Source organism: Panthera tigris, chromosome D2, assembly GCF_018350195.1.
Source record: "Panthera tigris isolate Pti1 chromosome D2, P.tigris_Pti1_mat1.1, whole genome shotgun sequence".
Lineage (NCBI taxonomy): Eukaryota > Metazoa > Chordata > Mammalia > Carnivora > Felidae > Panthera > Panthera tigris.
In genome coordinates, this window is record NC_056670.1 from 71,093,096 (window position 1) to 71,107,098 (window position 14,003).

The 14,003-nt window shown below is 35.3% G+C and overlaps 1 protein-coding gene across 5 annotated transcripts in view; it reads left to right on the forward strand.

Annotated features, from left to right (window-relative positions):
* Nucleotides 1–14,003, forward strand: part of ATRNL1 (attractin like 1) — a 757,637-nt gene that overhangs the window by 26,911 nt on the left and 716,723 nt on the right. For 4 of the 5 annotated variants that reach the window (XM_042960330.1, XM_042960331.1, XM_042960332.1 and 1 more), the window contains exons 1-5: nt 233–334; nt 3,788–3,871; nt 5,266–5,379; nt 10,989–11,117; nt 12,760–12,968. In XM_042960330.1, coding sequence (XP_042816264.1) covers nt 5,327–5,379; nt 10,989–11,117; nt 12,760–12,968 — 391 coding nt within the window. In that variant the 5' untranslated portion in view covers nt 233–334; nt 3,788–3,871; nt 5,266–5,326. Of the gene's footprint in view, nt 1–232; nt 335–3,787; nt 3,872–5,265; nt 5,380–10,988; nt 11,118–12,759; nt 12,969–14,003 lie in introns of those variants that run through there. The other variant, XM_042960329.1, reaches the window with a different exon arrangement.

Genomic DNA, 14,003 nt, shown 5'->3' on the forward strand with positions numbered 1-14,003 from the left:
TTATCTTATTGGAAGATGGGGTGTGCTGTTTATGGGGCAGTGTCTCACTGAAGGCACTCTGCTGCAGAATTGTCTGAGGGGAGGTGCTGGGAGAGGCTGTTGGTGGCTGGGTTGCTGGCCATTGCATACTATAGGAGCCTAGTCCCGGAGAAACCAAGCTGCAGGAGCTTGGTGAGGAAGTACATTGGAACCACTAAGCAAAACTCTTTCCTCCTGCGATCTCTCTAGTGCACTCTGTTGACAAAGTATGCCAACTTAACATCATGCCATCTGACAAAGAAAAAATATTTAAAGGACCCAGATCCATTTTCACATAGGCAGTGTGGATTTTGAGGTGAGAGGCAATGGATAGTTGAACAGTCTACCCTTTGATTATTCATCTTCTTTATCCTTCCTTCTAAACATTGGGGCGCCTGGGTGGATCAGTTAGTTGAGCGCCCGACTTCGGCTCAGGTCAGAATCTCGCAGTTTGTGAGCTCGAGCTCTGCATCGGGCTCTGCTGACAGCTCAGAGCCTGGAGCCTGTTTCAGATTCTGTGTCTCCCTTTCTCTACCCCTTCCCCGCTCATGCTCTGTCTTTCTCTGTCTCTCAAAAATGAATAAATGTTAAAAAAATTTTTTTAAACATATATGAATTCTCCAACAACCAAGCAACACTGTATTTCTAAGAAGATACACGTCTTCAGCTGAAGTTCTCACCCTTTGTTCCAAATGAGGAAATACACAGTTCCAAGAACCATTGTATCTATGATCTATGATTGGTTGTATTAATTACTCTTCATATCTGGTCATAGTCATACTGAATATGCCATTATCTAAAGTCTAAATTGTCAAGTTAACTTACAACTTGTATGTAAAATAAACATGGGAAGGAGAGAAGATCTGCACATGACAAGCAAATAGAAACTATGTAAAGCTGTTATGATCTTTGTTTCTATGATTTGTTACAAGATGATAATTGATATCTGTGGTTTTGTTCTTCCAGTCCTTATTTTTGTTTCCCCTGCTCTCACCTAGAATCTCAACATGTTGGGAGTTTCACCTGGTGGAATGACGCAAAGCCAGTGGGTTGAATTCTCGGTCATCCTGCTGTAGTTTAGATATTTTTTATGGGCCTGTCTTGTAGATCTCTCACCCTGTTTTAGCTGTGTTTGAATGTGCTGTAAACCTGTGCATCAGAATTACTTCTTATAGTTTTCAATTAACTGCCAAAATTTTAAATCTTGTCCTTTTGTCTTTTTGAATTTGGTAAAGCATATTTGTTTTATAGGACACATCTGATCATCTCTGTAATTGAAATATCTTCGGGTCTCTTCCTGTTGTCTGTTGGTTCTTATTTTGCTGTCTTGCGTCTTCATATGTCGTATTATCTTTAATCATGCTGGACATTTTATTTGAAAAATTATTGGAAGGAATAATGTGAGGCCTAGAATAACGTTACCTTTCTTTGGAGAGTAATTTTGTATCTTCTGTTAGGAGCTTTGACATACTGTCGGTTCCAGTATCACCTGAAGCCAATTGTAAGTCTTGGGGTTTTCTAACACCCAGTTGACTCATAGCTAGGCTGCAGTCCATGTTGTGGCTGGTTTATTTCTGATACACTCTTACCCTAGTAACAGGTCATTGTGTCTCAATTCCAAGTGCCATATTGTTTGAGCCTTTACCTTTTGTGAGCCTTTGCCTTCAATTTTATCTCCCTCCCTCTATCAGGCTGCCAAAAGCACTCAACGTCCTGATGCTGTCTTCTTGATAGACAAGTCTCTCCAGAGCAAAAACAGCTCTGAATGCTTGCCTCCTTTTAAAGAATTTGCAACTTTTGGGTCTTGGGTTGGTAGATGCTACCATTTTGCTACTTATAAGATGCTTTTAAGATTTTAAAATTATTCCTTAGCTTTTTAAAGCTGTTTACAATACAGGGTTTGTCTGAATTACCTTATCTGGTATTGTTGAAAGTGAAAAATTAGGACAAGTTTTTTAACCTGTTCTTTAAATTGTGCCTCAGTTTTCTCATCTGTAGTATGGGATTACTAATTACAACCTCATAAGGTTTTTGAGATTTTTAAATGAGGTAGCACATTAGGCGCTTCCAGTGGATCCTGACACATGGAAACGTGTCAATAAATGGCTCAATTTATTATTACATTAATTTGAGAATATTGGAATTTGTTCTTGAAAACCTTTTCCAAGTATAAAATAGCCCCTTTATTACCTAAAGTAATTTGCAGGGATTATGAAAGACTTACAAATAACATTCTTTTTTTGACTGACATTTCTGTCAACCATGATTTAGGTAAATGAAGCTTTTTGTTTTTGTTTTTGTTTTTTCCCCTAGTGTATTTGAGACTTTATACTATAAGGAAAATTTAATTTATCTAAAACTAGATAATGACACTGAGATCTATGTGCATATGTGTATATTATGTGTGATATATGTGTTTATGTATGTGATAAAGACTGATAAGCCCTTGTGTGTATATGTATATGTTTGTATATGTAAATATATAAAGGCTAAATGGGAAGATATCTTAATTATTTAAAATATGGTCTTTTGTGGATGAAACAATTGGATTGGAGCTAAGGAGGTACCAATGAAGTAGAACTGAGATCTTGTTTTAAATATTTTTAAATTCTGAAAACTGAAATTTTTCTTAAAAAAATTAAAAAAAAATTTTTAGACAGAGAGTATGAATTGGGGAAAGAGGCAGAGGTGGAGAAGGACAGAGGGAGAGAGAGTGAGAATCTTAGGCAGGCTCCATGCTTGGTGTGGAGCCCAACATGGGTCTCCATCCCACAACCCTGGGACCATGACTTGAGCTGAAATCAAGAGTTGGGACACTCAGCCCACTGAGCCACCCCGGCGCCCCGAAAACGGACATGTTTCTAATGGTCTTTTTCTTTTTTATGTTTTAAATAGAGGATAATTATAAATAGAAGATAGTTACATCAGCAGTCCTGGTACGTGGGAAACAAATTCAGTGACAGATGGTAGCTATTCTTATGGTGAACATAGCATAGTGTATAGACTTTTTAAATCACTGATTTGTACACCTGAAACTAGTATAATATTGTGTGTTTACTTAGATTAGAACAGATAAATAAATAAGTAACTTACTACTTGAGAATGAGTGAGAACTACAAAAACAAAAGCCAAAAGCAAATACAGCTAACAGTGGGACTCTGAAGCTGGTGTGTACAAAACACAATTGCTCTGGTTCATTGAACTGCATCTTTTAAAGTGTGTTTGACCTTCCAAGGTCTTTTGCCTCCACCTTATTTGTGTACAGATGCAATTTAACTTCATCTATGTTGCATCCAGATTAAACCCATCAGCACAATATTCAGTCTTGCAGTGTGTGTGTTTTTTAAAAAATATTTATTTTGGAGAGAGAGAATGTGAGTGGGGTGGGGCAGAGAGGGGGACAGAGGATCTGAAGCGGGCTCTGCGCTGACAGCAGAGAGCCTCATGTGGGGCTTGAACTCACAAACCGTGAGATCATGACCTGAGCTGAAGTTGGACATTTAAGTGACAAGCCACCCAGGCTCAGGTGTGTTTTTACTGTGTAAAATAAAACCAAGTATGTCACGGTTTAAAGAAATACAAAATAAATTCTTTTAAGATGTAGAGAGATGTATGGCAATTTGGAAATTTTCCTAATTTGTAAATAATTTTTCCGTGTTAGAAAATGCTACATCCTGTTTCTTTGATTTGATGTCTTTTTAATTTTCTTATGCTACTCTATGTCTTAAAGTTACTTTAAGGTACTTGTTTTCATGATTTTGTTTTCTAGGTTAACCGAACCTTCTGGATATTTAACAGATGGTCCAATTAACTATAAATATAAAACTAAATGTACATGGCTAATTGAAGGCTAGTAAGTATATAATTTGAATTAATTTATTTTATTCTTAAATGATAAAGAAGGTGATCATATAAATGTTAAAGCATTATCTTATAGTGTAATTTTGTAGTTTTATAGTTCATGCTATTGCTTATAGTTTATTCAGTCATTACTCATGATATTTTTAAATGAGATTTACAACTTTTAGATATCACATTTAATATAAATTATAGTACCCCTTTACTTGTGATAGTAGTTTGTTACATATATTTTATTTTTGAGTTATGTTAGTGTGGCAGTAAATTGAGTAGGCATTTTGGCTTGCTTTAAACATCTTACGGAGTTTGAAGATGCCATAGAAAGTATAAAAATATTCCATGCTGAATTATGCCATTGGTTCATACTAGTCAGCATTTTAGTTATAAAATAGTTATATATATGTTTTAAATAGAAGATAAAAAAAGAACATTTTGTAGGAGAGAGTTAATTATCCTTTTATAGTGTTTTTCAGTAATTGGGCTTGAGATTGAATTGATCTATTTAAACATACTGTGAATAGATCATAAATGAATTGATAGAAGTTATTTTTGAACCATTTTATGATTTGGAAAATGTTTTTTTGGGGGGAGGGTTACTTAGAAAGTTTTTAGAACTTAAAAGTTATTCTTTGTGCATCTATGTTCTCATTTTGTTTGTGTTTTACTTGTTTGTTTCTTGTTTCTTAAGTAAGCCCAGTGTTGGGCTTGAACTCATTACCCCAAACTCAAGGGTCACATGCTCTACTAACTGAGCCAGACAGACACCCCCCCGCCCTTCTCTTTTCATTTTGTTCATTTGTTAATAGTATATCAAGACCTTTTGATTAAAATTTCAAGACTATATTGGTTGGGGCCTTTAGTTAATAAGGACTGTGTAGAAATGAGTCGCTACTTTTTGAGTGTTGAATTTTAGAAATCAGCTTTATTTAACTGTAATTTGCATACAATAAAATGTATATTAAGTGTACAGTTCAATAAAGTTTCAATAATGTAATCTATGTAATGTCCACTTTAATCAAGACATAGAACATTTACTGCTGACTAAATTTTCAGAAAATGGTGATTTATATATACAGCCTATTAATAGATTTTGAAGTTGTATGTCATTTTTGCTATTTATTTATTTATAATCTCTACACCCCACATGGGGCTTGAACTCATGACCCTGAGATCAAGAGTCACATGCTCTTTTGACTGAGCCAGCCAGGTGGCCCTCATTTTTACAATTTAGATGTGACTATCAGTCTTTTTTGATGCTGGTGACTTAAGAATGCGTAGAAAGTTTTCTGTAAATAGGTTTTCTTATACAGTATTCTGTTAAAAATTTTTTCGGACTGTGCTTTGAATATTGCATATTAATTTAAACATATTTTAATAATTTTTTTTCAGTCCAAATGCAGTGTTAAGATTAAGATTCAATCATTTTGCAACAGAATGTAGCTGGGATCATATGTATGTTTACGATGGAGATTCAATATATGCACCTTTGATAGCTGTTCTTAGGTGAGTAATTCTGTTTAATTGATGAGCCTATAGTTGTAGAAAAGTAACTAAAATTTTTGAATTTTAAATATACCGCTCTGTGCTTTAAAAAGTCCAGCAGAGATATTGATTGCTAAATTTCAAAGGTGATTATAATACAGTGTTGCATACTGTGTCAACTTAGATGTATATAACAGTATAAATGTTGATTTAGGAAAGATCAATAAGTACTCTCAGAAATTCTTGTTAAGTATCCTTTATTCTCCTACATATAGTTTATTCTTTTAAAGCAATTTGAATATGTTTTCAGAACTACCTGTTGTAGAGATTAATGTGAGTTCTAGTTAACAAAGAAATAATAGACAAATGTATATATTTTTTATAGTTGTCTATTTATTATAGTGAAATGAGAAATTTTCAATTCTGTACAGAAGGTCAAATTATACTTTATGGAATGTTTTAATAAAGAGTGTGTTTCTTTCATTTCTCAGAATTTGGGAATTAAAAAAAATTTTTTTTTAATGTTTATTTTTGAGACAGAGAGAGAGCATGAGCAGGAAAGGGGCAGAGAGAGAGAGGGAAACACAGAATGTGAAGCAGGCTCCAGGCTCTGAGCTGTCAGCACAGAGCCCGACGTGGGGCTCGAACTCACGGACTGTGAGATCATGACCTGCGCCGAAGTCGGACGCTTAACCAACTGAGCCACCCAGGAGCCCCGAAATTTGGGAATTTTGATTGTTCCAAAATATTTATTGTTAGGTAGTCAGACTTAATTTTAAAGTTACAGCATTTTCAATATCAATTTAAAAGTCTTTTCTATGTATGTATGTACGAATTATTCTAAAATGTTTTATGAATAGGAGAAAATATATTAGGCACAGGAAAAATTAGGATCATGTAATGTTGCTTTTGTGTGTAATTTAACTAACATGATTGTTGACCACAATTGCTGTTATTCCTTGTATTGGTTATTTCCATAGTGTTGCTTACATGATCTGTCATTTGAAAAATTTTAAATAAATTATACACGCTTATTTTTCCCTTCAAATTTTTAAAAATTTTATTTTTACTATTTATGTTGCAAATATTCTGTTTACGAGGAATGTGAACTATTATTTTTTGCATAGACATGTAAGGACTTGTATTTCTGAATGAATATTTCACAGTGATGCTTTAGGGTCTTAGATACAGTCTGTAATACTGCTTTTGCTCTAAATGCTTTCAGAATTTAATTTTTCAGTTGTTTGAAAGTTATTTAAAGGGTTGCCATAAGTAGCCCTTTCGTCCAAGGACAATACATAGAAAATGGAGTTCAGAGAAAGAGATACCATATGTTTTCACTCATATGTGGATCTTGAGAAACTTAACAGAAGACCATGGGGGAAGGGAAGGGGGAAAAAAACGTTACAAACAGAGAAGGAGAGAGGCAAACCATAAGAAACTCTTAAATACCGAGAACAAACTGAGGGTTGATGGGGGCTGGGGGAGAGGGGAAAGTGGGTATTGAGGAGGGCACTTGTTGGGATGAGCACTGCGTGTTGAATGGAAGCCAATTTGACCATAAATTATATTTAAAAAAAAACCCAAAACAACCATTCATTTGATACACAGTTTTCCAATAAAGAGAAAGAGATACATAAAAAAAGAAAATGGAGTAGTCATGTGAGTAATTCTATTGTAGGATAATTTATTGTAACAATTAGATAAGATTCTGGGTTCATACATTAATTTTGATCAATTTAGGTTTTAGTCAGCTATCATTATTTTTATGTCATTGTAGACTGACCATCATTTAGATGTGTGCCTTTCCGTTTGTTTTCCTAGTAGTTATAATGACTTTGCATTAATTGACAGTGATCCATTAACACTCTTACCAATGTTTTTTTGATACTAAAGGAAACTTTGGTAAGCTAATTAGTAGGTTGGGATTTACTCTATGACTTTGAAGATGGAGCCATTGACTTTTCATTGGCAAGTGTTCCTATTGGCTATCTTGAAGGAGATTGAAAGATGTTGCAAGTTGTTTATTGAGTATCCACTTGATGCTAATCAATGTACTAGGCAGTTTAAATGTCATCAAATTCTCACAAGGATCTGTGGAAGAGGTACTAATATCCCCATTTTATAGTTGAGAAAATTGAGACTCAGAGAAGTTGTTTTACTTCTAATAGATGGTGGAGCCAGGATTAGAACATGACCATCTCCTGACCTAAAAGCCTGTAACACAGAGTCTAAGTGTTTGAATTATTCTAATTTTATAAGTATATATTATTCAATAAACATTTGATAACTTAATTCCAGAGACTATCATAAGCCTGGAGGATATAGTAAGGATTAAGATTAGGCTATTGCAGTGACTTCACATACCAGGTACCTGGAGTTGGGCCAGACTTCATAGATTGAGTGCATAGCCCTTCATAGAACTGTCCTTAGTTGAGATACCAGCTGCAGGTTCAGAGGTCCCCAGGTCATGCGCACTTCTGACCAGCTGGCTGTAGATTTAAGGGTGCCCATCACTTCTAGAGGTTCAATAATTCAGTAGAATGACTCACAGAACTCAGGAAAACACTGTATCTATTATAGTTTTATGATAAAGGATAAAAATCAGGACCAGCCAAATGAAGAGATGTATAGAATGAGGTCTGAGAGGATCGTAAACACAACTTTGTCTTTGGGATATGTTGCCTTCCCATCACTATCCAGGAAGATCACCTGAGCTACAGGTATCCAGAGTTTTTGTTGGGGTTTCATTATGCAGGCATGATTGATTGAAACATTGGCCACAGGGTCGAACCATGTCTCTAGTCCCCCTCCTCTCTCTGGAAGTTTGATTGATTTATTGTGGCTCAAGGCCCCAACACTTTAATTGCATCGTTAGTCTTTATGGTGTGGCCAGCTCCCATCCTGAGTCACTCATTAGCATAAATGAGCAGAATTCCCCATGCATAACAGAACTGCTCCTATCACTTGGGAAATTCCAAGGATTTGGAGGCTACATCAGTACACAGCAGTTAGGCACCGGTGGTGGCATGCACACAGATTTTTTTTTTTTTTTTTTTTTTTTTACCGACACAAAGAGCATTATAATCAGGTTATGAAAAGAGTGCTGTATGATTTTAGAAGAAGTAACTAATTCTTCATGGTGAATTTCATCATGAGTACAAGAATGGTAGGCAAAGTATGGGGGTGTGATAGGACGTTCTTGGTAGAGAAAAACATGTACAAAGGCATAGACTTATTAAAGAGCATTGTATTTTGGGCTAATATAAGTACTTATGAGTAATTTGATCATAGGAAATGAGAAGGGATTGGTAGGAGCCAGATTACCCAATGAACAGTAATTGGTACATCTACTGAATGCTTATCATGTGCCAGGCAGTATGCAAGAGTTCTTTGTATATATTTACTCATTTAATCCTCATAATAACCCTTTAGTTAGGGATTATTATTGCCATGGAGTTCATAAGTTCTCCATTTATAAATGTGGAATTGAGGCACAAAGAGATTCACTGAGTGCCTCAAAGTTGCCTGGCTAGTAATATAGTCAGAATATAAACTCAGGTTTTATAATCCCTTAATCACTGTAGTGCTTTTTTGTATACCACACTAAGGAAACTGCACTTTATTCTATAGGCAAGACTTTTTAGAATGTGGAGAGTGGATTGTAATAGAGAAGTATTATTTTTTATTGTGCACTGGATGTCATGTTTGTAAAATCATATGTAGTAATAATTTGGGGCCTAGAAAGATAATATATTCCTGTAGAGTGTACATGGGAACACTGGCAGGCCCTGGAGGGCCTATCTTTTACTAGTTCACTTTTACTCATAGTCTTTGGGGCCCCAGGTCAGAGCGAGGACCCTGGGTTCCACTTTTTGCTTTCTTATTTGTCTAAAGCAACCCAGTTTTTTAGCCATTCAAACCTCATCTCTGACTTTGAAATCAGCAAATGTCCTTAAGGAGAAATGGCCCTGATAACTGGGCTCACCATCTTCTTCATTCTCCAGTACCTTCAAACATATTTTTGTTTGTATGTTGTCATTTTTCGAGATGACTTCAGTGAGAGGGTTAGTTGGTCCAAATTGCCTGATGTGTCATGCACGATGTGGAAACCCTCTTTTTTACAGTTTATTTTTAAAAATAAAGACTTTATATAAAGTACTTTTGTTCTTTAAATAATTCTTTTTTTTAAAAAAAGGACTTATAAATAAGTAACCAAGTAAACAATTCTGTTCCTTGTTTCAGAGAGATTAATTATATCTGTTAATATTATTTCTAGTAATGTACTCACTTTGATGTAATCTCACTACATTGAAAAATATATGTAAGACTGGTATTATAGAATTTGAAATCTTTTGACAGTCTTTTATTTTTTTTTATTAAAAAAAATTTTTTTTAACGTTTATTTATTTTTGAGACAGAGAGAGACAGAACATGAACGGGGGAGGGTCAGAGAGAGGGAGACACAGAATCTGAAATAGGCACCAGGCTCTGAGCTGTCAGCACAGAGCCCGACACGGGGCTCGAACTCACAGACTGTGAGATCGTGACCTGAGCCGAAGTCGGCCGCTTAACTGACTGAGCCACCCAGGCGGCCCTTGACAGTCTTTTAAAAAGGTTTTGTTTCTTCATAAACATTAGTTAGTAGATGCAGTAATAATTAGAAAAGCATTAAGATTTGATTACTTTTTGTTTGCTTGGAGAGTATATAAAATACATTATTTGACTATTCCATATCACTTTGTTCTGTCAAATATGATTTGAATGAGTAGTTCAGGTCCTGGGTGATGCCTACACATAAATTTAACAGTGCCTAAAAGAATGTGGGCTTTTTCGAGTAGTGTCACTTGTTGTTAGTAGCTTCTTTTCTCATATTGCATGTTTTCACAGATTTAAGAGGGTAGCATGGTGTAAGTAAATGAAGATACATAATTTTTCCTCTTCAACGAGGAGATTTAAAAAGGGAAAAGTACCAGTTACTACCTGGTTACCAACTCAGAACTCTTACACATTTATATCTGCTGCACCACCCCCCTCCCCTGCCCCCACTGTTTTCTTTTGTGTGCATATGGGCTTAAGTGTCTTTTGGAATATTAATATAATTTGATAAGTATGCAAATTTTGAAAAAATATAAATAGTGTATATTTTTAGATGACCTAAAATACCTAGATTAGTATACTGGAAGTATACAAGTTTAATGAGAATGTCATTGTAATCACTTAGCTAGTGTGGAGTGTTCCTTCTGGCTTCATCAGAATTTGCAACCACAGGGAAAAAGCAGAGGTGAATTAAGTGAAGGTTTATACGTGAGTTAAGAGACCACCCTCTAGTACTGTAACAGTTGGATGGACAGCAGGATAAAAGGGAGAAATGGGCCATTGCCGTCCAAATGGTGTGAAGGAAGAAAAGGAGTATGATGGTATGAAAGCAATGTTCATTCACTGGCAGCGGTAGGAGGGCTAAATGGGTGAAAAATGGATAGCACCTTGTTTTCGACTTAACCCTTCTAGTTGCTTATCCTGTTACAGATATTTAGTGGTGATAACAAGAATATTTTTGAGTAAGTTTTATGTGGTTCGTAGCCCTATATATATTAATATATACAGCGTTCAATTTTGCTCTCTTACAGTGGTTTGATAGTCCCTGAAATCAGGGGAAATGAAACTGTGCCTGAAGTCGTTACAACATCTGGCTATGCACTGTTACATTTTTTTAGTGATGCTGCATATAATCTAACTGGTTTCAACATTTTTTATTCGTAAGTATTTTTTAAAAAATTTCATATCATAATGGTTGTTATAATTCAACTTCCAAGAATTTATTGTGTTTATATGAATTTATTATGTCTTCTATATGAGGAGCAGGCTAGTATGTTAAATTTCAGAATTGCGAGATCTCTTCCTAAGTGACACAAAATCTTAATATGCCTCAAAGTACTGGCTAAGCTCACATTAGGATAATTTCTGAGTCTCAGGACATTACAGTGGTAAGTTTGGTTGACATTTATTTATGAAATTTAAAATTGTTGGTAAATGATTAAGTAAACAACTACAAACAAGTGTAACTTTACTTGTAGCAGTAGGTGTGTGGGATTGGAGGGAGTCTTCATCCATGTCTGTGCTTGAAGGAATTTTACTGCTAATTCGAAGATGGGTTTGTAAACTAAGTTTGTGTAGCCCTTCTGCTTTCCAGGGCTGTGCTGGATACTTTATGTACATTATGTTTTTTGATTCTCTTTACAACAATTCCGCGAAATGGGTATTTTCCCCATTTTATGTGTGAGGAAATTGAGGCTTAAGATAAGGTAAGTGGATAATACCACTGTCTCGTCATTTAAATAGAAAAGTAATTTGTATTAAGAATCTATTATGTGGCTGACACTTGATAAGTTTTTACATCTGGAAGTCCCAGGGGTGAAGTGAAGGAGCCAGAGATGCTTCCAGATGCTTTCACAGGAATGGCCATAGGGGAACTTCATAGACTTTTTAACCCCTTTTCTTCAGGAATGTAGAATATAGCCAGAGAATTTTCCACCATGAATAAGATACTCTAAATGTCTTCAGAATGTTAAAATTTAAAATCAGCAAGTTGTTGCAGGATTCTTTTGTCTCAAGTATGTATGCAAGGAAGAATAAATTTAGAGTAGGATATAATTGGTTAAACAGCTTGAAAATAAAATTTTATTAACATCCTTTTTTTTATGACAGTGTATAGGTGATAGCATGCTATTTAAATATTATTATATAACCAGGTTATATCTTGGCTTTTCATGTAGTTTCAGGTATTCCTGAATTTAATTTTTTCTGTAAAATTGTATATTCAAAACATTTCAGTACTTTATGAAACATTGTGCTTGGAACTGCATAGATTCTGCAAATGTTGAGTATGTAGTCCTTGGAAGTTTGGAGTCTTAGTAGCAAAGTAAACTCATTGAGTTAATTAACGTAAATTGCAAATAAATATTTAAATTTTTAAAAAATGTTTATTATTTATTTTTTGAGAGAGAGAGAGAGTGAGAGTTAGTGCATGCTAGCAGGGAGGGGCAGAGACAGGGGGAGGCACAGAATCCGAAGCAGGCTTCAGGCTCTGAGAGCTGTCAGCACAGAGGCTGATGGAGGGCTTGAACTCATGAACTGTGAGATTATGACCTGAGCTGGTCGGATGCTTAACCGACTGAGCCACTCAGGCGCCCCAATTGCAAAGAAATATGAACTGAATTGCATTAAGGACAAAAGGGTACAGAGTAAAGAACCGAAGTCACATGGTGAAATTGTGTTCAATAGAGCATTAAAGAGAGTAATAGAGCATAATTGCGTTAAATAGAAAAAGTTTACAAAATATCAACCAAAATTATTTTTAAATTACCTTGAATTTGAATATATATGAATTATATTTTACAGAATCAATTCTTGTCCTAACAATTGCTCTGGTCACGGGAAGTGTACCACTAGTGTCTCTGTTCCGAGTCAAGTGTACTGTGAATGCGACAAATACTGGAAGGGTGAAGCCTGTGACATTCCTTACTGTAAAGCCAACTGCGGCAGTCCGGATCATGGTTACTGTGACCTAACAGGAGAAAAGCTGTGTGTCTGCAATGATAGCTGGCAAGGTAAGCATGTGTGGCGTGATGGCTTTTGAAACATCGACTCACGTATCTATCTAATAAGGTGAAAAGAAATTTTACATTTGTTTGTTTTGCTGTAGTTGGCACACCCCGATCTCACGTATTTATTTTTAGAATTCTCAAATGAGCGATCAACTTCTTAGTGAGTTTGTTTCTTCACAAGTAGCATTGGTAAAGATTTTGTCTACACCCTGTTTTGAGAATCAGATGAAGTTATACATGGCGAGCTTTTTAAATTGTGGGTGTGTGATCAATACCATCTTCCGTAATTTTTTGTTGAATCCGGAAAGATTTGGTGACCTGACTGCATATAATGTGTGGGCATTCAAATTTGACTTCTGATGGGTAAACACAGTGTACTGCAAACATGTGCATCTTGCCTGGTAGTGCACTTAACTTATTTCTTAGGAAAGACTGACCTCTTGTGGCTGTTTTTCTAAAAGAGCGATATTTTTAAAGAGTGTTTAAAAGAAGATGAAGGGTTTCAACTGCTTATTGTAAAAGTAAGATTCCTGGGGAAGAATTTCTAAATAGTTTTTATAAATAGCTATGATTAAATACTAATTTTAGACTCCATTGAAGTGTTTTAGCTTACTTAAATATTGGGGTATAAAATCATAAATTTTGTCATTGTGAAATTAAAAGAAGAGACACGTCCAGTTATCCATACATTGACCTGTCCAGAGCTTGCTTTGTACTAATTGTATTTACTTTGTTCCAGCATATTAATCCTGTTGATTGAGAGAACTTTGACTCAAATAAGTAATCCAGTCACGGGATCATGTGTTGTTACAGCATGGTGTAGCAGCAATTCCTGTCAGATCTAACTGAAAAGCCGAAGAGAACGTGCTCCTTATGTAGTTGTATTCATCAGTATTTAGATGAATTTTTTAAAAAATGTTACTGAGTATTCTGAGTCCTCATTTAGAGCAATTCTTATTAAATCATGCCCATCTTAAACCTATGTTATCTCATTAAAAAAATTACTCTGGCACAAAATATCAGTGATTTCTTATTGAA